The 24,697-nt window shown below is 23.7% G+C and overlaps 1 protein-coding gene across 6 annotated transcripts; it reads right to left on the bottom strand.

Annotated features, from left to right (window-relative positions):
* Nucleotides 1-9,899: 9,899 nt before the first annotated feature.
* Nucleotides 9,900-18,815, bottom strand: LOC114129731 (uncharacterized). Of its 6 annotated transcripts, none has more exons than XM_050207797.1 (5): nt 18,295-18,588; nt 16,231-16,443; nt 14,589-14,730; nt 10,779-11,089; nt 9,900-10,365 (listed from the first exon to the last, which is right to left on the bottom strand). In XM_050207797.1, the coding sequence occupies exons 1-4, from the start codon at nt 18,454-18,456 to the stop codon at nt 10,800-10,802; spliced, it is 807 nt and encodes a 268-aa protein (XP_050063754.1). In that variant the 5' UTR covers nt 18,457-18,588; the 3' UTR covers nt 9,900-10,365; nt 10,779-10,799. The 6 variants fall into 6 exon arrangements, with proteins under 6 accessions (XP_050063754.1, XP_050063758.1, XP_050063757.1 ...); XM_050207801.1 differs by lacking the exon at nt 9,900-10,365 and adding an exon at nt 18,733-18,815 and having other exon boundaries at nt 10,732-11,089; nt 18,295-18,423; XM_050207800.1 differs by lacking the exon at nt 9,900-10,365 and adding an exon at nt 18,702-18,771 and having other exon boundaries at nt 10,732-11,089; nt 18,295-18,423.
* Between the last annotated feature and the right edge of the window lie 5,882 nt (nt 18,816-24,697).

The raw sequence follows: 24,697 nt of genomic DNA, 5'->3' as shown, positions 1-24,697 counted from the left end.
AATAGTACATTTTCGGAACTTAAACTCGTCAAGAACTAATAACGGTTTACCTTTTTCACTAAAAGCTTTTGTAAAACGATCCATATTGTAACGTCAAACAACTAAAACGTATACTAAACGATGATTAACAAGACATAAGTATTGGGTACCTATCAATATGATTTATATTTATAATGGGTATCATCAATGTGTTCTTCTATCTACAGTATATCGTGTGCAACGAAACAATTAGGCTGATAAAATATATCCGATGATAATGAAAACTTGTTTTCGTCCATCACTCAAATGCGTACTTCCGTAATCAAAATATGTGCGTAATAATAATAACGTTTCATAAAATTCCCTATATTAATATATATAATAATACACTGTTAAAAAATATATTTAATTATAAGTCATAAAGTAATAAGATTTTGAGTTTATGGTAATCATAATATTTGTATTTTGCATGTTTTAACAATAATAATAATTTGAGCATGGCAATTTAGAATAATATAATTTAAATTCAAGCGCAATTGGTATATACTATATTGACCGTAAAATATAAAGAGAGCAATTGGTACACTATTTTTACTAACCGTAAAATATATGCAGCGCAATTGGTATATTGACCCTAGTATAAAAATTTTGTTTTAAGCGCAATTGGTCCATGCCCATTTATACATAGCTGTTTCTATTGTGTAGGTAGGTACACATATTATAGTAAGTACCTACCTATTTATATAAAACTATTGTATAAAATATCGATGTAGGTAAATATTTATTGATAAAAAAAGCAAATTTTATGTTAGGTACCTATAAGAATTTTAAAAACACGAATACCAAAATTACACAATATTTATCTATTAAAAACTCAAAATAAATACATACGTTTTTTAAATTCTGAATGGTTGAATGCACCGAAAAATGAATTAATTTTATAATGATGTGTTTTAGATTCTGAACGAAGTGATGAATGTATTGATTTTACAATGATGTGTGTTTTTTTTTTTTTTTTTTTTTTTTTTTTTTTTGTGTCTGTGTACAGCATAACTAGTCGAAATAATACTAAAATTTCAAACTATGGGGGTGGTTTCCGATGTAAAAGTGAATATCCTTGGTGCATTATAGAGGTAAAAAGTTAACATTTTCCAACAGTTTTCAAAAAATTCGAGAAAAACAAAAAAAAAATGACGGAAAAACGGCAATTTTTACGCAAAACCAGTTTTCGACCAGATCGATTTTTTTTTATGGTTGTAATTCAAAAACTAATCACTGAAAATACTTGAAATTTTCACCAAATGTTAATGTCAGTGATATCCGTATATAGTTAAATTTTCAAAAAATTTTGACTTTTTTTGAGTTATTTATAGACCACTGAAATTTTCGATTTTTTTGAGAAATTTTTTTTAAAGTGTCGATAAAAAATTTTTGGATGACCAAAAAGTTTTGAAAATTTAATACAAGGTTCCTTATGAGTTGTTTTTAATGTAGCTAAAAAATATTAAAAATCGTTAGTCACAACTTTTTTTTATAAGCGTTTTTAGTTCAAATTTTTACGAAATCTGTCGAAAACGCGAAAATTTGCAAGTAATTTTGAAGTTGAAAAATCACAAAATTTTTTTCTTTTATAACTAAGTTTTGAAAATTTGGTACAAGGATCTCCATAAATTTTTCTTCAAGTATCTGTAAAAAAAACCCTACCGGATTCAGACAAAAAATTTTTATGAGTGTTTGAAATTTAAATTTTTACAAAACCGCGTTAAATAACAGTTTAGCCTCAAACAATTTTTGATATTTGTTATTATTCAAAAAGTATAAGTCGTAGATACTTGAAAATTTTACCAGTTATTAAGATTCGCGTTTTCTTTACGTGATATAAATTTCAAAATATTTTGACTTTTTTTGAGCTATTTATAGACAACTGAAATTTTCAATTTTTCTGAAAAAATATTTTTGAAGTGTCGATAAAATTTTTTTGGCCCTATCAAAATACTTGAAAATTTAATACAAAGTTCCTCATATGTTATTCTTATAGTGATTAAAAAATTATAAGAATACATAGGCACAATTTTTTTTTATTAGCATTTGAAGTTCAAATTTTTACGAAAATTCGTCAAAATTATGAATATTTGCAAATTATTGTGTAGGTATAATTCATAAAAATGTTTGTATAGGTAGCTAAGAGTAGAAAATTTAATACAAGATTTTTCATAAGTTTAGCTTACAATAATTATAAAAGAACTTAAATTTTGGTGTATTCAGGCCATAAACATAAACCACCTTTTTCACAAACCACTGGAAATTATATCCTAGGCTGACAAATCATCTTCGTTCAGAATCGTTTTTCGTATACAATGATACCTATCATTGCATTCAAACTTAACCTACCCTAGTCCGAGGTTAACCCCACCCCCTAATGTACAGCAGAACGGTACCCACTTGCCCGCTTTTTTTCTTTGTTTCTGTGTTCACGATAAAACGTAGTTAATAATATTATGCTGTGATTTTCAACTTCGAGGTTGGTTTTGAATAGAAAATTTAATCTAATTAATACCTACTTAAGAGTTAAGAAACGTTAAATTTCTTGTATTTTTTTTTTATAATCAGAATTAACAAACTAAAAACTCTGGAAAAATTAGAATTTTTACACTAAACCAGTTTTTGACTAAATTTATCTCTTATTTGGTTATAATTAAAAAACGAATAACTGCAAAATCTTGAAATTTTCAGTGTCCATTGTATTATCATTTTCTATTGGTATATAGTAAAATTTTAAAATATTTTGATTCTTTTTAGTTTTTTAACTAATTATAAGCATGACAAACCTTCGATTTTTTCTTCTATAAATGCCAAAAAAAAAAAAAATTGCTGGATCGAAATTCGCTATATATAAGATTCAACATAGATTGCTCCTATATTTTATTCAAATATGTATATATTAAAATACTCTACATGACCGATATTAGTTCAGCACTATTAAAATTGTATTTATTTATTTTTTAAATTAAAATTACCTATTTAAAAATAAATAAATAAATATTGCTGTTAGTGTACTTTGTTTTTTATTACTTAATAATAAATAATAAAAATATAAATTCATATTTGCTACTAATAGTTAATATTAATATTAATAATTAATCATGTATTGTAGGGTTAAACATAGCTATAGGTTATTTATTGTTATTGTTTTACCTATTATGTAGGTTCCACGAATATTCAGAGTACGTTAAGAGGATGACAGCGCACTACTTGTTTTCTCTCTCTGGCCCACGCGCAACATAGACAAAACGCATTTACGCATAATCATTTTTTCTATATTTTCAAGTAATCTTGGAGTAAAATCACTCATTACAAAAAAGATAGATAATAATATTTTTGAGGGAATGACATATCTATTTTATATTTTATTGTTATTTGGCTTTCAAAATAAACAAAATAATATTATAAATTTAAACGATGTTTAAATTGTTTTGAGACCATGTTTTGACAAATTGATATGTCATTCCCCCAAAAATATTATTCTCTATTTTTTTGTAATAGGTGTTTTTATTCTAAGATTACTTAAAATCATAGAAAAATGATTCTGCGTAAATACGTTTTGTCTATGTTGCGCGTGGGCCAGAGAGAGAAAACAAATAGTGCACTGACATCCTCTTAAAGTAAACTCCACCGTGACTGTAAAAAAATGAATTTAAATTATTAAAATCGGATTTGTGCACTGAATACAGCGATAATATTTTTAATTTTTATTTACAAGCAGTATGTAATATATTGTATAGTAAATATAAAATTAACTGAGATTTTGTTTCAAATATTCCACTATTTCCACTGCATATTTACGGGGTTACTAAATCGATGTAGGAGACACTCAGGTAGTCGGGTCTCAGACACGGTGTACCTACTATAAATATCATGTCAACCCATATAATGTGAATATATTATATTATATTATAACGTTTTTAAATTTACCGTCTTCAAAATGTACGTCTATATCATGATAACGTGAATTGTGGAGTACGAGAGTTAAAAATTCAGAAACTCAGAAATAGATGTAGTCAATATTATATACACGTCGGGTGCGTTTCATCGTTTAAGTAATGTTCAATATTTATAATATTAATATAGAATATTTAAGGAAATGTCGATGTTGTTTTTAAATGAAAATATTACTCTACTTACGCGGAAATCCATAAATTATTGTTGAATACTCGTATAATATTATAATCATATATTTTTATGTATCTGTTAATAGGTAATTATTATATTAATATAAAAACAAGCATGAGACATACAGGTTTTTTGAGCATAATTTCTAAAACAATATTGAGTTAGCATTTGGACATTCACGATCAGCGTTCCATTTTTATGTATAAAAATATATGAAACTTGTAGTACTTATTAAGTTTGGTTGAATATTATTTATAAAGATGTTTACTATAATTGATATTTATTTTTATACAGGTACAAGACACGTTTATACCTAATCTAAATCAAATAACTGAATAACGAGCTGATATGCTTAAGAGTCGAAATCTAGTTCAAAACATATTACTAAATACTAAATATTGTATACAATCACGGTATAGTCTATTTAAGTGTTCATCATCCATATGGTATTATATTTTAACAAGTATACTTATATTTTTTATTGGAACTTGAGAATATTAATCAACAGCAACACATACGTGAATTTTGTTCCCGATGAGTCATTTAAGTCATTTGTACACCTATTATTTCGTTATTCAGTGAATAACACATTAACCTATATTTTAAAATTTAAGTTGATTAAATTTCTTACACTATTATTTTATTAATGTATTATAATTTATAATCGCTGATTAAAAATAATAGATACCTATAAGTATGTAATTTTATATTTAATTTGATACTTTCCTATTATTAACCGTTAGAGAATAATCATAATACCTATAATCAATGCTATAAACAACAATCATATCAATTAAGACTTATATTTATTTTGTTTAGATAAAATAGGTATACATAGTTAGTAGATATAAAAATAAGTATTGATAAAAACTAAAAACTACATTATATTATTTAAGTCATAAGTGTATATTGTATGAGTAATTATAAGACGATAAGGATTTAAATCGTGGTACTTGAAAATGATTTTGATTGTAGCTAAATAAATAATTATATGATAGGTATATTACATAGATAGTATTTGATATTTATGTATTAACACATTTTCTTCAGGGCTCAAAATAAAAAATAAATTACAGATTAAAATTTTAAAATTCATAATTTTAATCGAAATAGGTAGATTGCGTGCCTCAAAAAAGTCTGCACAGTCATATACTACGTGAATTGCTGTCCGGGTATTTTTGAAATGCTTATAAACGGCTTCTTAGAATATTATAAAAATATACAAAGTGATACATAAATTGGTTTGAAAAGTTAGGAAAGAAAAAAATTAATGAAAAAATAGTGTAAAAACAAGAAAAAATTAAAGAACTGCAAAAATAAAAATTACTTGTTTAGATATTGTACGGGAATTATTATATAAATTTACATTTTAGACATTTTTGAAACAAGTGTAACACAAACAGCGATATCAATATTAGTATCTGTATTTTAACTATATTGCCAGTTCTAAGTCTGAAAAATAGAAAGGTAAATATTGATTTTGTAAAAATATTCCAAGATGTAATTTTTATCTAAATAACGAATATTGTTTTCAAGCTAAAATTTACTCACATATATAATACACAAGTGACGCAAATTATTATAGCGGTGCCTAAGGATATTATAATATTATGTAGGTACTAATAATTTATTAATTTTTTTTTTTAAATCTCATGTGTCATTATAATATTATTTTAAATTTTAAATGGGTATTTGGAGAAAAATTAATCAAAACTATAAATAGTAGTTTTTATTTTTTCTAAATAAAACAGTTAATATCAAAGAATAAGAATAATGTAAAATATGTTAAGAATAAAATACTTGTAATTTAATTTGCAGTTTGGAGCTGTCAAATGTTTCCGATATGGTAAAATAATAATTGGCTTATAGTCGCGAATTTGCATCATAATAATTTATTTAATCTAAAATATAATTCAAAATTTAAACTTATCTATTTGCATAATCGTGTTATAATATATATTCAACTATATAATACTAAGTTTGTTGGGTCACCCTTTATGTATTATAGGTACCAATCATACAGATTTAAGTTGACCTTTCTATATTCTGTCATAATTTTAAGTGTAAATGGCGCAAGAATATTATAATATTAGGTACTTAGGTAATACTTTTCCGCATTCAATTTAACACTATTTATTATTAAAACTTAATTTCAATTTTGTTATTCACTTATCCTTCAAACAAACAAAATTAAATAACCTAGATAGTTATAATGATTTTTATTAGTTTTTCTCCAAAAACATTAATAATATTGTTTCCATACATATTTATATCATATATTAAAATAGTGTCCTACTCTAGCAGAAAAAAACTGGAAGAGAATAGCTGAATATAAAATATATTACATATTACGTTTTTCGTTCTTGAGTTACATTTGAATAATTTTTGCGTTTACAAGTAGTGGCCACTAACTGGTTACTCAATAAAATATATTACACCTACCAAATAATAGAGTGGTATCTACTATTAAGAATATTATACTTGGAATCATTTGTTAGCAGATAGCTGGTCTTAACTAATTATCCAAGTCTACATATGACGATTATTTACGTCTTGCTCTTTGGTTCCCCTTCGCTGTTTGTCTCTCTTGGCACAGCTAGGATTTAGTCGTTACAGAATACATAAATTAAAGATTTCCGCAACATCAAAGTAATAAAATAAGTCCACACCCCCTTTCTTGCATAAAAGCTTTTTCATTAAACGTTAATAATAACTATTATTATACTATAATACCAGACTATAACGAACACAAAATATAATATAATTACCGTTATCAGTTTGGATCGTTGAATGAAAATGTTTACGCAAAACTATTTTCATTGTTATATTTGTATATTATATAGTTATTTATTGCTATCAAGTAAAGGCAATTAGTATTATTGGAGAATATTATGGTTCATAATGGTATGTTAGGTGATTCACTATACATGCTCAAATCAGCATACCATATTATTCTCAATATAAACATTTTAATATAAGAGAAAAACTACGATATTGTATTGAGTACCTATACCGGCTATACCTATTACATTTTCAAAAAAAATATCCGTTAAATAACTATTAATAAAAAAGGTGTTTTCATTTGAAAAACATAAGTTTGCATAGCTATAAGACATTTTTTTAAGTATTTACTTCCAATAATATTAAGAATTTGAAAATACGAGTTCTTAGTATATTTCAAAATTTCAAAAAAAGTATCAGATATCTAGATATTTTTTAATAAATGAAAAATGATGATGAGCTTTTTTGTTATATCACTTTGTATAATATGCGCAATATTTAACTTATTAAGTTTTAGTTTTCATAATATTTTGAAAAAATATTCACTGTTTAAGTTACATTATGAGAAGGTGAAGATTTCTGAATCAATTTTATAACAATACATTTGGTTATCAAATAAAAGACATACAGTTTGAAAATATTTATGATTTAAATATAAAGTTTGCATAAGTTTATTAATATTATTAATATTATTTACTTGTTATGTATACGAAAGTAAACGTTAGCTTCACCTACAAATGTATATGTTTTATCTAGTTCCATTATAACAGTCATATTTTACACAATCTCTAAATTAACAATTTATTATTATTGATTTAAAACATACTGTATGATTGTGATTGAGCTAGGTTCTTCTCGGTAATTATATTGTTTATTTTTATTTTTTATAACTAATAAAATCAAAAATTAACGTTACTTTGAGGTATAGGTAGTTATTGCAAATAATTCACCACACAATTCAAGGTGACAGCAAGATCTCGAATAGCTGTGTGACAAAATTTATTGAGTACCTACGTGGTGAACGCCATGATTCAAAATTAAGCTAAATGAATAATTTGCCCTGTATTGATAATATACATATACTAAACATGATGTATAAGCTGTATGATTATGTATGTATGTATACAATTAAATATTATGCCTAATAGCACTAATGAATTATTAAAATATTTTCAATTAAAAAAAAAAAAAACAATTAATTTATTTTAATTACGTTATTTGATGTTTTAAAAAGGTATACTCACTGTTGAAGGATGATATTGGAAATATATTGATTTATTCAAACGTTTATGTATTAATCGATACGTTAGGGTGTGCTGAGAGTTAGGAGGAGGGGGCTAGCAAAATTCGGTCTTTAATAATTTGTGTACATTTTTAAAGCTGTAAATTGAGTTTCGGGGAAAATAATGTACTTAGTAGGTAATTTGGCTTCTAGCTACTTACCTACCTTCGATTAATAAACTCCTAATAAAGATATTTATTATATTATGTATGTATATTTATTTAAACATGTTGTAAATATTGCGCAATATTACCAAACATTTTCTTCTGCTGTAGTATTTATAGATTTTGAGATTGCTATATACACGGGTGCAAAGTTGGTTTGGTTTGAAACTAAAATAAAAGGATATCGTTTCATTTAAGCTAAAATTGGTGGAAAAAGATTCAAGCTTATGGTTTAGTCAACTCAAACAAAAGTTTAAGTTCAGAAAAGGGTAATTCTTTAGGTATTTCTAAGACCTGAAGAAGTTGAAAAATGCTTTGTAAAAGATTTAATGACCATACTATCAAATGACAAGTTAACATAGTTATTTTTTGATTATATACAAGACATTTATATTTCATCAAATATAATTATAATAATAATTATTAATAATTGATTTTGGTGGCACTCAATTTACAGACACTTTTTTTTTCTAGGATTCAACTTCCCTACTACCTTTTGTTCCGAGACTCAATTAACAGAGAAAAGGTCATTCAGAATCCAATTTATTGAACCTGTGTATTGGGTGTGGGTCAGATGAGGAAGAGTAATTATTATGTAAATTTGTTATATTAGTTATAGGTAACAATGTGTTATCTTAGTTATTTTTTTTATTAGATATATGTCAATATTTAAAATATTTGTGTATTGTTATTCATTCGTTGCTATTATACCTCATACTTATTTTTACAAATATTTTCTGTCATATTTTATTTTTATAATTTTGTGTTGATAATCCTTTGACCTTTCTTTCTTTTAGATTACTATTTATTTTCTTGAATTTTTAGATAGTAGTTAGTAATCTTCAATTGTACTTGAAATTAATAAATAAAAAAATCGTGCGTGGTAAGTATCGAATTCTCGTGCAAGTTTAGCTGACGTTTTGTTACTTAATTAGCATAGAATTTAATGCATGGTGTTTCTGTTAACCAGCAAAAATATATTTAAGTAGTTTAACGATGTCCAAAATTTATTAAAAAATTACATGACTATATTAACTCAAGATTCAGTAAATATATTTCATTCCAGATGGAACGATGCACTTGAAGGTGATAATAATATTTCTTAATAAGATTTTAGATTATATTCTTTTCGAGTTTCTATTGAGTTTTCTTTACAATATACATTTATATCATTTATATATTATAATAAAAAATACAATTTTATTTTCTACTTTCATTTAATTTCATTGTTACTAGATAAAAATAACATATCGCTAACTATTAAATGAAATATTCAAATTTTTCCATATAATCATAATATGTAAAAATGTAATTGACAATTTTTGGCAACTTGATGTGTGTAGTGCTCTATTATCTTGTCTCTGTTACTTAATTCAATAAATTTACACAATTTCACTATTGATTATCAATATCCATTGTTAGAGTTGTTAAGGATACAATATATAAAATAAAAGAAAAAACACAACTTGTTGTTAAGTTAGGTATAATATGTTGAAGTCTTTCAAAATTAATATCATTTACACTCAGTATACTTCTACGTAAAACTATTAACATAATATTCGCATTGATCTATACAGTTATTTCTATTTTAGTTGATGAGCCTTTTTTTTTTTTATAATAAAAACGAACACGTAAGAAATTTGCAGTGACGAAAAAAGCCATCTACCTTCGAAATATTTGTTCGAGTATACACAGCTCAGTGCTCCGCGTTGACGCTTCAATGGGTCGTTTTTGGCCTGTATTATTGTTTTTTTTTTTTAGATTCAATTTCAAATGAATCGACAAGGAATGTGTTGGTTTTTCAGTGATGTTTTATCTTTTTTTCTTATTATGTAGGTATTTTTATTTTGTAGACACTTTTTCCGTGTAGCATCATAAAAGCTCCGAAACTTTATATAAAACGACAGTCTTATATCTAGATGGCACTTTGAAACTTTGAAAGTAGTGTTTCACGATTTATTCAGTGGTCTTGAGAAAAACTTCAAAAACCTATAGAACCGTGAAAAATATATAAGCAACTACGATTAGTTAAGAATTGTTAGCTGAGTTCATAATCATTTTTCAAATAAGATGATTTATCATTGCTTTATCAAATGTTTATAAATGTATAATAATATAATTTGTCAAGATGAGAGATACTAGACGATTAACCAAAGACCAATGTCCGTTTCTTGTATTATGGGCATGTAGTATATTTTTTTTTCTGATAAGTTATCCAGATGAACTAACATCGAGAACACTAATAAATTGTATATAATAAACGTAGGTACCATAATACTTATGTATAATCACGTCTCATGGGATGGTAAATTCAAAATAATATAAACCTATATACTTCCTAAATAAATTATGTAATTAAAGCAAAATACAATTATATGTAATTGACGTGTGAAGATTTTTACAAAATATGTTCTTCGATCGCGTTATACGTAGCTGTGATTCGATGGCGACGTGTTGACTTTCATAGACATCACTTTGGCCGAGTAATTATCCCGCACGATTTCTTTGAAGAACTCATCTTTTTCGCCAGTTATCTTGTTGGCGATGGTCCATGCCGAGTATACGAAATCGAACAATGTCTCCATTCCTAACGACGCGGCAATTTTTTGGCTCACCTTGTCGGTGAACACGCCGGCGATCACGTCGATGTCGAACCATCCGTACTCGGGAAGTTGTCTAATCACGACGTTTCTCAGCAACTCCGAGCCAATTCCTATCGACAGAATGACAGATTAGATGTGTGTGTGTTTTTTTAAAGTTTAAATAGCTATATTTTTTAGAGATCACTACTCCTGTAAAGCACCATTGAGTAAAAGCATATCTGAGTATTGAAAAATGTAATAAAAATAAAATTTATTTATTTTTGTTTCTTTTTTTTTTAATAAATATTTTAAATATTTTATATTAAATTTAAAGTATTTGTATTAAAATTACTAAAATCAAATACTGTTTTTTTTGTTTCTATATATTTTCCATTTTCAATTTAATGACGTTAAATAAAATAATTATAATAATCGTAGGTAATAATATATATTTTTTATGTAACTTATATCCACCTGAAGTTCAAATACTTTGATAGATGAGTAATTTATAATTTTGACAAATTATACGATATCAGATGCAGTATAAAAATAATGTTAAATATGAAAATGCTAAAGAAATTCGGTTTTTTTTTATGTAATAATTATTAAATGTAGATTAGATTTTTTTTTATGATGCACTACTCATTATTTTAAAACAGCTTAAGTTTTTGAAAATATTTCTTTTACATAATTGTAAGTAATATAAATACAAAATTTATATTTTTTTACTATTTTTTTTATCGTTTTGGAGTGGAGTTGTATAGAGGTTCCCCACTTATTATTATTAGTCTATATTACTCCTTTCAATTATGTTTTAAACAATTATTATTTATAATTTTTAGATGTTGGTATTGGGTTTTTACTGTTTTTAGTTACCTATTTTTTTTATTTTCCTAATAATTATACTCCAAATTTGTTTAGTATAGATATCCATTAGATGATTTTTAATTTGATTTATATAACATTCATTTTTCACAAATTGTATTCTAAAATATTTTTTATAACATGTACATAATATAATCGTGTATCAATTGGTATTTTAAGTGGTGGTTTACCTATCTCATCTCTTTTTTTAATAGCATTAAATAGCCATGACCGTTATCCAAGATTACAATACAATAGTAACTAATATTATATGACTGAAGGATTATAGGGTTTAGACATTTAATATACCTACATTTCATAAATGAATGGTCAATATAAGAGCTAAATTTTAATTATTTCGGTATGTTCATTTATACAATTGAAAAAAACCCATTTGTACCATTAAATTTAAGTTGTCTTTTTTAAAATTTTATTATTTTAATTCTCTTTTATGATATACATTTTTATATCACTCGTTTTGTTATCTTGGTTGTTGTAATTCTTGTTAGTATTTCAATTAGTTAATTTTTTAATTCAATAGAGTTGTTGTTAGTTGTTATTTCCTCTACTCTGTATATTTCAATTATTTCATTCTCATCCTTCTTACTGTTTATATTTAATTGCAGGCAATAAACAGTTACATTTATCAATAATGATTTCACTGACTTTGTTTACCTAATGATTTATATTTATATAATATACACAAATACTACTATTTTAATTAAAATTATTATCTCGAATCTTAAATGAAATAAAACCTTCGATTTAAAAAAGTATACTCTTATTTTTAATCCAACAATCTGTTAGTTTAGTAAAATCGATATATTTTATAATCCTTTATTTTATATGTTTTAACATGATTGCAAGTTTATGAAAACTCTTATTTTTTTTGAATTTGTTTCTAATCAACAAGTACTAAACTACTTATTAGTAATATTTTGATGTTTATCCATCATTTTTTAATTTTTATATACCTATTATATTATTATTGTATGGTGAATGAAAAACTGCATACGTACCTAAGTATATTACTTGTATACTGTATAATATTCTCCGACAGGCCAATAATAAGACACAATAAAATATTTAATATAGGTATTAGGTACTTATAGATTTTACACACACTATTATAGTGTTATATTTGTATGCACGTAAATTTAAATTCATTAATAATTAAATTAGATATTTGAATAAAAAAAAAATTGACAGAGTACAAGATGGTTTTTATTGTATCTAGAAACTAATTATTATATTTAATTTTTTAACAAAACTCCACATTGTTCAAGGTATCATTATACAATTAGTAATAGTTCAAAATATTCCAATATCTTTCATTTATATTATCGTTATTCGTTTGCAATATAATCGTTAATAATTTACAAGGATAATATTTTAGAATAAATATTTTCAGTAATTTTTTAGCTTGAACTCATTGTGTTTTTGTAATTATTTGTGTTCTTTGTTTTAAATATATATTGTACTTGTATATTGCTTTACATATAAAATCTTCTTAGTGTTTAATATATTTACTAATAATTAAATTTTACTTTCCAAAGTTGTCAAAAGTGTTAACCACTTAAATATCGTACTATCAATTTTAACATACTGAATTAAATTAAATTAAATACAATTTACGATTAACATGATTGATTTAGATTACGATTTTTCATACATTTATTTAATTATTTATCAAAGTTTAAACCAGATTTACTCACTCGGTTGCATACTAACTGAGTTCCGATAATTGAGTTAATATTTTAATACTAAATAAACCCAGTCAAACTTTGAAAATAATCACTTTCTTTCCCATTTTTAAAATCTTATTAGGACTGCTTAAAATTATATGTTTTTTATTTTTAATTTGAAAATATTTGATAAATGTATGTAATAATATATTTAAATAAATACATTTAATGCTGTATATTGGTAAAAAGTTTGGTGATAAACTATTTATGTACTTATTAAAATGTTGATTTATGTTTTGTTTGTAATAATTAATTTTGTTTCTCTACTTTTGGGTTCCTTAGTCATAATATTATTTCTTTTGATTACATTTGGTTAATGTATTAACTTAGTAATAAAAGTATTGGTATTGTTTTTTCAACCCAAATTAGTTAATTATGTTTTACCCCGTTCAAGCATAGGATTTAATTATTATGCACTGGCCCGTGCATATTTAGCAGATATAATAAATGTAGGTAAGTATTCTTGTGAATTTACTTGCTTATAATTTTTATTTAATGGAAATATAATCAATTTAAAAGAAGGTTATAAGGAGATGCTTTTATCAGAATATAAAATTTGACTTTTGATGTACATTAATAAATTGCAATTTAATAGTTTTCCTACCAAAGTAGGTATTCATTTTCTTGTACACCTAAGAGCATTTTGATACAAAGCATTCAATTTATCGCGTGATAGTAAAATGATGTAACGTTTGTCGTCACTCGTTACTCATTTGATGACGTATAATTTTTAATGTAGGTGTACTACCTACTATAGGTGTATAAAAACATAAAATAAATATGATAAATTTTAAATAATACTTATTTATGAATGTTAAAATGTATTAAAAATATCTTAATGCCAAAATTAAATATTAGGATCTAACAAAAATAAAATTAAAGTTAATGAACTATTAATAAATACAACAGAATGATATAGTATACACGAGCATTTTAGAACCTGTTTAAAAATATTAAATTTTAAATTTAAATTAATAGAATTATCTAAATTTTTGTAATAAGTTGTATAATAGATACAAACCTTTATTTCTATATTCGGGAAGCACAAACCATGAATACACTTCTAACATTTTTTCCACATTATTATGTTTATATGCATTACCTCTTTTAGTTAAGTAATGTTTAAAATTTTGCAGTTCTCTTAATATCGTACCTTCATATACCTATAGATAAAATGAAAAAAAAAGGTTGGTTAAGTGGGTAACGCTCTGTTGTACCGTACGTATCGAGTGGACCTCAGATATAGAGTAGGTCACTGTAATGGTTATATTAAATTTGAATGCAATAATAAGTATGGTAATCGGTAAAAATACCAGAGGAAGAAATACCCATGGAAAAAATACCTCATGGAATTGATAAGTTAATTAATATATACTATACTATAGTTGTCTCTTATGGTAGGATAGATAATAATTATACGAATTGTTTTTTAGAAATTTGTGATAATTATTTATGTAAAATTACATAATTACATAAAAATGATTAAAAAATCAGCCTTAAGTACGTTATTTAAATTATTATTTATACAAATAATACTAATAACGGAAATCAACTAACGACACTTTATCACTTACAATAAAACACAAGATGATTTACACGAAAGAAAATTATTATATATAAAAAAAAAAATAAATAAATAATAATAAAAACTTATGAGAATATTCAAAATTAACTAAAACTATTAACTACAGAAGATTATAATGATGATAGAACCATTAATAACTTTTTACTTGTAATAAGGAAATAAGAATGTGAGAAAACATTTAGTCATAACTCATAATACATTATATTTTCTGAATTATTCTATAAGAGTGACCAAATTATAATTATATTAGTATGACAAATATTATACTAAAATGTACCTATCATTGTATTTATTTTTTTTTACATTAACTCAATAAAATAATATATATTATCAAATATCAACGTATTTTTTTTTATGTACCTACCTATAAATATGATATGCATATAATAATAATAATTTTTTTAACGTGTATTTTTTCTTTCGGCTATTATTTCCTCGGGTTTTATATAACATAGCTATTTGAAGGAAAACTTATGAAAAACTTAGTGTTGAATTTTTAATCTTAGATATAAATACAAATATTTTTATTAATTTTCAACTACAAAATTACTTGCGCGAATTATCGCAATTATTGTAAAATCAATACATTCTTCATTCAGTTCAGAATCTAAGATTAATTATGTTAAACAATTGGTTTAATAAAATGTCTCATTTTTTAAAAATTATTTATTTTTTATAAATAATAGATATTAATATAATAAATTAAAATAAAACGAGTGAAACACTATATCTGAAAAAAAAACGAAATTTTTATGGAGATCGGAGTATTGTTTTAATAATATAGGTAGTAAAAATAATTATAGATCTTTCCAAAATTTTAGTATTTTACATTATTTATAATTTCTGAGAAATAATCTCATAGTACTTAGGTAGTTACGGATATATACACACTTATAATAATTAATAATGTACGTTTCGAAAATCTATTTACTCGTATAAGTATATTTGTTAGAAGTCTTGAATCTGCTGGATTCGTGTTAACTGCTGATATTTTTATCAGATTAATGACAAATCTTAATTACTTAACATTTGCCGTATATTAACACAATACGTATGGGTAGTGAAAGAATGTGTTTACCCTATCTTTGCTGAATTCGGGATCTCTGTTATTTAATTCGTTGAATCGACATATAAGAAATCCGACCAATTTTCCTGTTTTCTGTTCCACAGCAACAGTTGAAAGTGTGTCTTTCATCCAAGTTCGAATCAAGTACAAGTACTCTTCAACAGATCCATTGTCTGTATGCATTTTACTACTTTGAATCATTGGTTCATCATAGATATAATATTCCTATTAATGTTTAGAAAGTAAATATCATACATCATAAAGTACAGTGGTTTAATTACTGTTTGAGGAAATTTAATTGTATAGTAGATTTTTGCCAGAGTAAAAAATTTAGCAATTGGTTTTATAATAATGTGTGTGTGTGTTTATTTATTGACTATTTGCAAAGTTAGGAACTAGGTATTGATGTTACAATCATGAGCGCTTTTTTGTGTGTAATACTATTGTCATACTTTGGAACAGAAAAATTTCTTTTTACATCAATATTGGGAGTAATTATTAGTAGGAAGTAAAATATAGTTAGTATTATTGGGATTAAAAGTAAAATATTTCAGTACTTATTTTAATAATTGGGAATAGTTGACAAAAAACGGCGAGAATAAAGAAATATGTATGCTTATATAGTTTCCCACAAAATCAATTTTGATTTTTGGTTATAATTCGAAAAAGAATGGTAAGAGTTGATTTTATTACAAAAATGTATAATATTATATTATATACGTCATGGTATAATTTTTAAATTATTACTAGACTTAGGAACTGTATAAAATAACAGTTTTGTATGTTAAAAATCGATTTAATTTTTAATATGTATATTGTATACCCATTAACCAAGGTTTGCTAATTTAATACAATGTTTCTCAAAACTTAAAGTTTCATAACCTTTATATGATATTTATTAGTGGTTGAAGTGTTTGACGAATTAGTTTAATTTTCTTCATACATTTTTCTTACATCATTTAAAAATACTGAAAATCATACCTCTTCATAATTTTTTATAATCATTGAAATCTGAAGAAATTAGATATTTTTTTTAAATTAACGATTTTTATAGTTATGATGTACAAAAACGTTCACTATTACTATTATTAATACTATCGATTTTTGTACTTCATAAAATATTCCAAAATATTAACTGCTTTTTTAATTTATGCATACGAAATGTAATTAATAGACTATCATTGTAATTAAAACCTTTAATTAACTACCTAATAAAAAAATTGATTTTAATAGGTATGTATTATATTAATTGAAATTTGACATCAAAAGCTTCAGATTACTTTATTTTACCATTTTAACGGTTTTACTGTTCTTTAATAATCTAAAATACGTCAATACCAATAATTTTTGTACAAATTTGGTATAGTGGCATACAAGCGAATACTTAAAAGAAAAAATATATCCTTAGTCTGAGGGTTTTAAAAATTGTCTTAAGTAGGTATTAGTATTATTATTAGTAGGGTTGAGGAATTCTAGTACTTAAAAATCTAAAAATATGTGTGCACTTGTGCATTTAAAAATGAAGAAATATATGCTTAAAATATGTTCTAAAACAAATTATTTTATTTTATTATTTAGTCCAAATATAATATTTATAAGGAGAATCATTTCACTCTAAATCTATTGATTTATTATTATTTATTATTTATTATCTCTTATTGCTTAAAAAGAATATATTTTTCAAATTATTAGTATGTTCTTTGTCAGTGGATCATGTAATAATAACTTTGATATAAAAATTCGATATGAGTACCTGTTAACCTTGATAAAATTCTTAAAATCGTATAAAAACGTATTGTTAATTAATACAAATTTTTCTGTATTCATGAAAATTTATTTATAGAATAAAAATAAAATATAATTTATATCAAATTGTATAATTCAGAAATACGAACCATTATAAAAACAATATTTAGAATTATAGAAGTGTAATAAAACAGTATTAAAAAAAAAAACTATTTTTCTTTTTACTAAAATTATTATTTTAAAACCTGCATTGTTTATATAAATAAGAATATAAAATTTAATATATATAAAATTTCGAGATAATCGATTTTACTTAATATTAAAACTTACCTTGATCATTTTAAGTACTTCATCATATTTATTAGGTTTTAATTCTTGTATTTCAATTTCATCGTATAATGTGTTCCAAACTCGAGGTGCTTCAATTGCAGTTTCAATTAAATATTCATCCTCCCAATCCTGCATTAAAATATCAGGTTCACTTTCAATCATATTGCTTAAAAATCATTAAAACTATACTAAAATTTAAATTTAAAACATTTACTTTCCCAGAAGATTGGTTATAAAACAATTTAAATAAAATATTATAAAATGAACAAAAATGTTTCTTGGTATATTTTGTTGATTTTAAAAAATAATAATAAAACCAGAGTATAAATAATATTATAATATATTATATGTATTTAATATTTATATATGTATTTAATACTATTTTAGTAATGTGTTCAAATAATAACATTAATACTGGCAAGGCTTGAGCGTAATTACCCAGAGTTGAAAAACAAATTATTTGACCTTTTCACATATTTACTCTGATAAACTATACTTATTATATTACTATACTAACGACGTAACAAAAATACATTTAAAACACAATTAGTTTAAATAAACAAACAAATTAATAAAAAAAAAAAAAAATGGTGTTTACACAAACGTTTTGGATTTTGAGCGGAGTGATTATATTATGTATGTATTATAATATGAATTATATATTTACATGTATTTGTTTTACAATGATGTATATTCTTAAGGATTTTTTTTTAGCTAAAAACTATCTGGAAAAATAAAAAGTGTTTTAATATTTAAAAAAATTTGCTTCGATATATAGTTTTGAGGGTGGTTTATGGTAAAATATTGGATCTACAATAGATAATATTGTTCACTATAAATTAATAACGTGTAAGGGAATAATCGATAGTTTATAATAAAAAAAAAAAAAATTAAAAATTAATTAAATATGATATACTTTATTTTTAATAATCACGGAATTTGAATTTTGATAACGGATCTTACTAAAATTTGAAGTGTAATTTAGATTAGTATTAGTGTACACTTTTATGTTTTGAGCACTTTTGAGCAAAGATATTTCTAAATTTTAAATTAAGATATTCCCATTACACTCATTTTTTCTCACGCAATACAAAAAAATTACATACTTTTCAAGATTACCCAAACAATTTTTTTTATCCTCAAAAAAATTATTATCAACATGATAGCAGACATGTTGGTTAAACTGTAAAATGAGTGTAAGAAGAATATTCCTACTTAACATTTTGAAATTGTCCTCTTCGAAAATTTCTAAGAATATATACTATATTTTTCTACTTTTTCAAAATTTATTATTTTTCTTAACTTATATTATTAATAGCCTTATCATTTGACGCTGGTTGTTGTTTTTATGTATTTATATTGATATTTGTTATTATTTATAATTTTTTTGTAATATGATCAGTACTATATTCCATAGTCAATAGTCATTTAGATATATGTTTAAATTAAATCCATTATAATGCTTATAAGAATATCATAAAAACCGATACAAAACAGCATATTACATAAAAAAAAAATAATAAATAAAAGATTTTATAAGAGATTTTTAATTTGAAGTCATTAAGCTTGGCATGCCACTAAATAGGTGTTATTAAACATTAATTTAAATGTGCGCATACTAATACTTTGGGAGAATTTTAAAATTCTTCGTAGTTCTCTTAAAAATAACATGAAAAACTAAAAATATGAAAAATGAGAATATTCTCAGAACATTAATAGACACAGTAGAATCGAATGATTTTGGTTCATTTGGAGCAAGGTATAGAAATCGACATTTTTGACTCGTTTAGATATTTTTTTTATAAAATATGTTTTAAGATAATTGTTAAGCTTGTTAAAAAACTTGAAAATTTAATACAAGGTTTTCGATAAGTTTTTATTACTGGAATTAAAAAACAAAGTTTAGCATAAACCCACATTAATTTCCTTTGAGCGTTTGAAATGCTGAATTATGTCGAATGAAATTATTCAAAGGGTCTTGAAACTTTTCACCATTACGTAAATTATTATTTCAATACAATATAATGAAATTTTCAAAAATATTTAGATAAATTGTAAGCTATTTACGAAGTTCTACGGATTACGATACGTTGTACATTGGTACTGAATTATATAAGTTTATAACAGATACTATTATTACATGGAATATTAATTTAAATCTGTGATTATTACATCAATATAAAATTGCAAATGTTATCGACGTTGTTATGTTAATTACTGTTAATTATAATATGTAATATCAAACAAATTTGATCACGATTAAATATAATATTTACAGAACGATTCATTATTATTATTATTATGAATTATATTATTTTATTTTTATTTTGAATTTCATTAAGTTATGAAATTTCAAATGAAATGAGTTGGTTAGTTAAGGTAGTTAACTAATACTACTAATAGCTACAACTATACTTTGCGCATAGTTTAAATGTAGTATGTAGTGTATTATTTTATTTTCTTCGAAATAAATTCAAAAGAAATGAGTATAATGAGCATAAAACAATTTTTTAGTTAAGTTAGATAAATAACTACAGCCTATAATTTGAGTATAATTTATTGATATGCTCACAAGTGTTTATTTGTATACACATATTAAATTAAATAATTAAATAACTGGAATAGACTCAATATGTATATACCTACCTATATATATATGCATGAATGAATATGATGATGTTTTAATAATAAGTGTATAATTAAATATTATAGATAGAAACTAAAGAATATAATTGATCGGATAAACATTGTAACTATCTATTGTTGTTACATGCATTGTACTTAGGTATTATTGTTTAATAGATAAATCTAAATGATGCAATTGTCCGAGTGGTGTATGCTTAAAAACATTGTATTAGTAATGATACCGATTTTTGTTTTAGTTTTGACATTTTATAGATACTGTCATAGGCATTCAGAGTTCCATTATAGTTGGCAGTTTTTGTGTAAGATTAAACGTTCATGCAAAGTATAATACTTATTATTTCATTGAGTAAAATTTCCTTCTAAGTTTTTATGTCTTAATATTTTATTTTATCATAAATACATATTACTTAAAAATTCATTTTTTATTTTTTAATTAATAAAATATTAAATTAACTGATTTCTATACAATACACTACCCAAGGCAGTAACTGGGGGGGGGGTTTGGGGGTTCAACCCCCCCCCCCCCCGAAATTTTTTTGTGTTGTATTATGTGGTTATTAGTAATTAAACACAGTATATGTATTTATAATTAAACTTTAAAGTACGTATGAATATAGTAATATTAATATATTCAAAATTATTTAAAACCACTATTAACGTTGTTAAAATAAACACATATTTAAATTTAATTCTTTATACATAGTTTGTATTTTCGTGATACATTTAAAATTAATTAATATTACAAACAAGTCTCAGTGAATGAATTGTATACTTAAACAGTTATATACATATAATATTTTATCAATGCGCCCACACTGTCTGCGATCCGACGCAGTAGGATTGCTCACCCGTGATGTTTAGTTTCGTTGTTAACACTCAAACGCAGCATTCGACTTTAACCATTTCACATACAAAACAGTAGGTACCTACTAGATTATTGATGATAAGAGGTATGATTGATAGTTAGATACTTAATTACCATTATTATTATTTTTTTTTTTTTACATCAAAAATCACCGAGCAAGAGATGGAACAAGCGTTCAATCCACTATAGGCTAAATAAAAATATTTTTTTTTTTTTTATATAATATATACGAAAAAAAACCGATAAATGACAATGTATTACATAAATAAATTAAAAAAAAAGTGATGAAAAAATATCGAATACAATGATGAAACCAGCAATTATAAAAATTATCTGAGTACTTTTTTTTTTATGGATATTTTAAGTTTAAATTTGGACTAAAGAGTATACTTAAATGAAGATCGTATGATGTTAGTTTTTTTGTTATAGTACAAAACATTTTCATATGGTTTCAAAATTTTTACGTGTATTATGAATTTTAATAAAGGCAATGCACTTTTCAAAATATGAAAATTAATTTTATACTATGTATTTATTCATGCTATTTTCGGGGAAAGTGGTATTGACTAAAAAGTAAATAATAATTTAAAATGTAGTATATATTATTACAATAATATGATAAATGTAATTTTATCAGAAAATCAAATCAATCTGCCATAATATTAATAGTAAAATAAATTACTTTAATAATAGTTTAAAAATCATATCATGAAATATACTTAGCGATATAGGTTGACAGACACTCTTGGCTTTTAATCGTTTTTTCTTATTCATAGATTTATCGTTAAATATTCAAATTCAACATACACATAAAAGTAACCAATTTACTGTATAGCAGAGTAGTATTTATGTATTGAGTTAACAAGAACTCGAAGTATTTCAAAAAATGTTTTACTTCTGAAAATGCAATCGAAAATGTATGTTATAGAATATAGTTATTCGAAAAAGTATAAATAAAAAAAGATTACAATTAAAATTTGTAAAAAATTTATTTAATTTTTTAATAACGATTATAGTCATAATACATACTTATCAAACGTATCACTTAATAGTTATAAAGGTATCGATGAATAATATTGTTTATAAATATTGATTAACTTCCTAATTTTATAAATTTAACTTTTATTTTTGTATAATTCATTATTGCATCATGAACTTAATTTTATCTTTATAATAATATGTTTTAAGGATTATCATTTTTAAACTTAAACACATTTTAATATCTAAAATAATTGAATTAAATTTGTCATACACTCATATCTATATTATATTATGTGATATTGTTTAAATATGACATCACTTTTGATCACATTTATTACTCGTGAATTGTGACTGAATCAATACGAATTAAAATTCAAGTTTTTGTAATCCTAAAACAGATACACGATGTTGGTTTCTCATTACTCAAAATAAACATGTTGGTTCAAATATTTTTTTTTATAAGTTTATACGTTAAAATTGAAGGTTTCTAAAATAAAATTCAATAATGAATACAAATTTAATTATCTACAAAAATTAAAAACTTACTATAATAACTGTACATTAGTACAATAGTAAGCACTTAAAGGCTAAAGCTACAAATTATTCTAAATACCGGTTTAGCAACTATTGTTATAGTTAATTAATTTTTCTATTTTATAAATTACTTTGTAGGCTATAAAAGTGCTTTTTTCGTTTTTCGTTTAGACTTATTGACGATTGTAAATTTAACATAATAGATATTATTTTAATTTTTAATTTTCAACTTTTTTTAGAAAATTTATAAAAATAGTGGTAATTTATATTGATTTAAAATCTCTTTTTCTTAGTGTAATAATTAATCATCGCTTAAAGAATAAAAATACTATCACAATATTGTGTATATGTACTTCATATGTTTTAATATTTAACAGATTAAGTTAAATATTACATCAAAATATATAGCTGAATTTCTAATTAAGTTTGTTTTTCAATATAATTATTTAATCAGAACTTTTCGTAGTAATAAAATTATCGCAAAGTAATAAATATTACTAATATTATTAAAATAGTTTTTATAAATAAATATAAGTTTTTATTTTATTATTAAGCTGTTTTTATAATATCGATTAGTTTGAGACTAAAGAGTAATTTATAATTATTATCTGTTTCATGAAATGATTATGTAAATATTATTTTAAATCATACATAAATCAAGTGAAATTTATAAATTATCATAGGATTGGCTTTATAACAATGTATTCTTGTTGTTTTGAAAATAATTTTGATAAATTTACTTCAAAATAACATGTTCAAAAATACTTTTTTCACGTAAATGATAACAGAATATAAACAAAAAAAATATAAAATATGTATATATGTATTATGTATAAATAGTTTTAACTAAAAGATAATAAAATAGCAAAACACAATAAACCGTGTAAATTTTAAGAAAGTAAATACAACATAATGTTATAATTTTGCAATGAGATGTATTGCAGCCTGCAGGAATATTAAAATAAATTTTCTATTCAATTTTTGTAGAATTTTAAAGTTATATACTTAACATGCCATTACTGTGAAATTTTGATTTATGTTATATACCTGCTAGTTGTTTTCTAAATAAAAGCTGCTTTCAAGAAAATACAATAGATGATTGAAATCGTTTATTATAGTAATATTTTCAAATAAGACAGCTGCGGCAATATAAAAGGGTACTTGTTAACTGGGAGCGAGATTGATATGAACTTTGACGGATATTGATTGACAGTAAGTTGGTTATTGTTAGTGTAATAATGTAATAAACTAATAAATATTTCATTTGCGATGATTCGATAAGTTACATTCATTTTACATTGTCAAGTTAAAGTCTCAAAAACTGACATTTTAGTTTATCAGTACATGATTGTTAATTATAACAAATTGAGTTACAAA

Source organism: Aphis gossypii, chromosome X (genome assembly GCF_020184175.1).
Source record: "Aphis gossypii isolate Hap1 chromosome X, ASM2018417v2, whole genome shotgun sequence".
Lineage (NCBI taxonomy): Eukaryota > Metazoa > Arthropoda > Insecta > Hemiptera > Aphididae > Aphis > Aphis gossypii.
Note: the sequence above shows the minus strand (reverse complement) of the source record. Positions and strands in the feature narration are given on the sequence as shown.

Excerpts from the sequence above, each read along its gene's own strand:
- LOC114129731 (XM_050207797.1), bottom strand. The coding sequence starts at position 18,456 with ATGATTGAAAGTGAACCTGATATTTTAATGCAGGATTGGGAGGATGAA. Across the intron at positions 16,444-18,294 it reads AAGTACTTAAAATGATCAAG|GAATATTATATCTATGATGA; the intron begins GTAAGTTTTAAT and ends AAACATTAATAG. Across the intron at positions 14,731-16,230 it reads CCGAATTCAGCAAAGATAGG|GTATATGAAGGTACGATATT; the intron begins GTAAACACATTC and ends TTTTATCTATAG.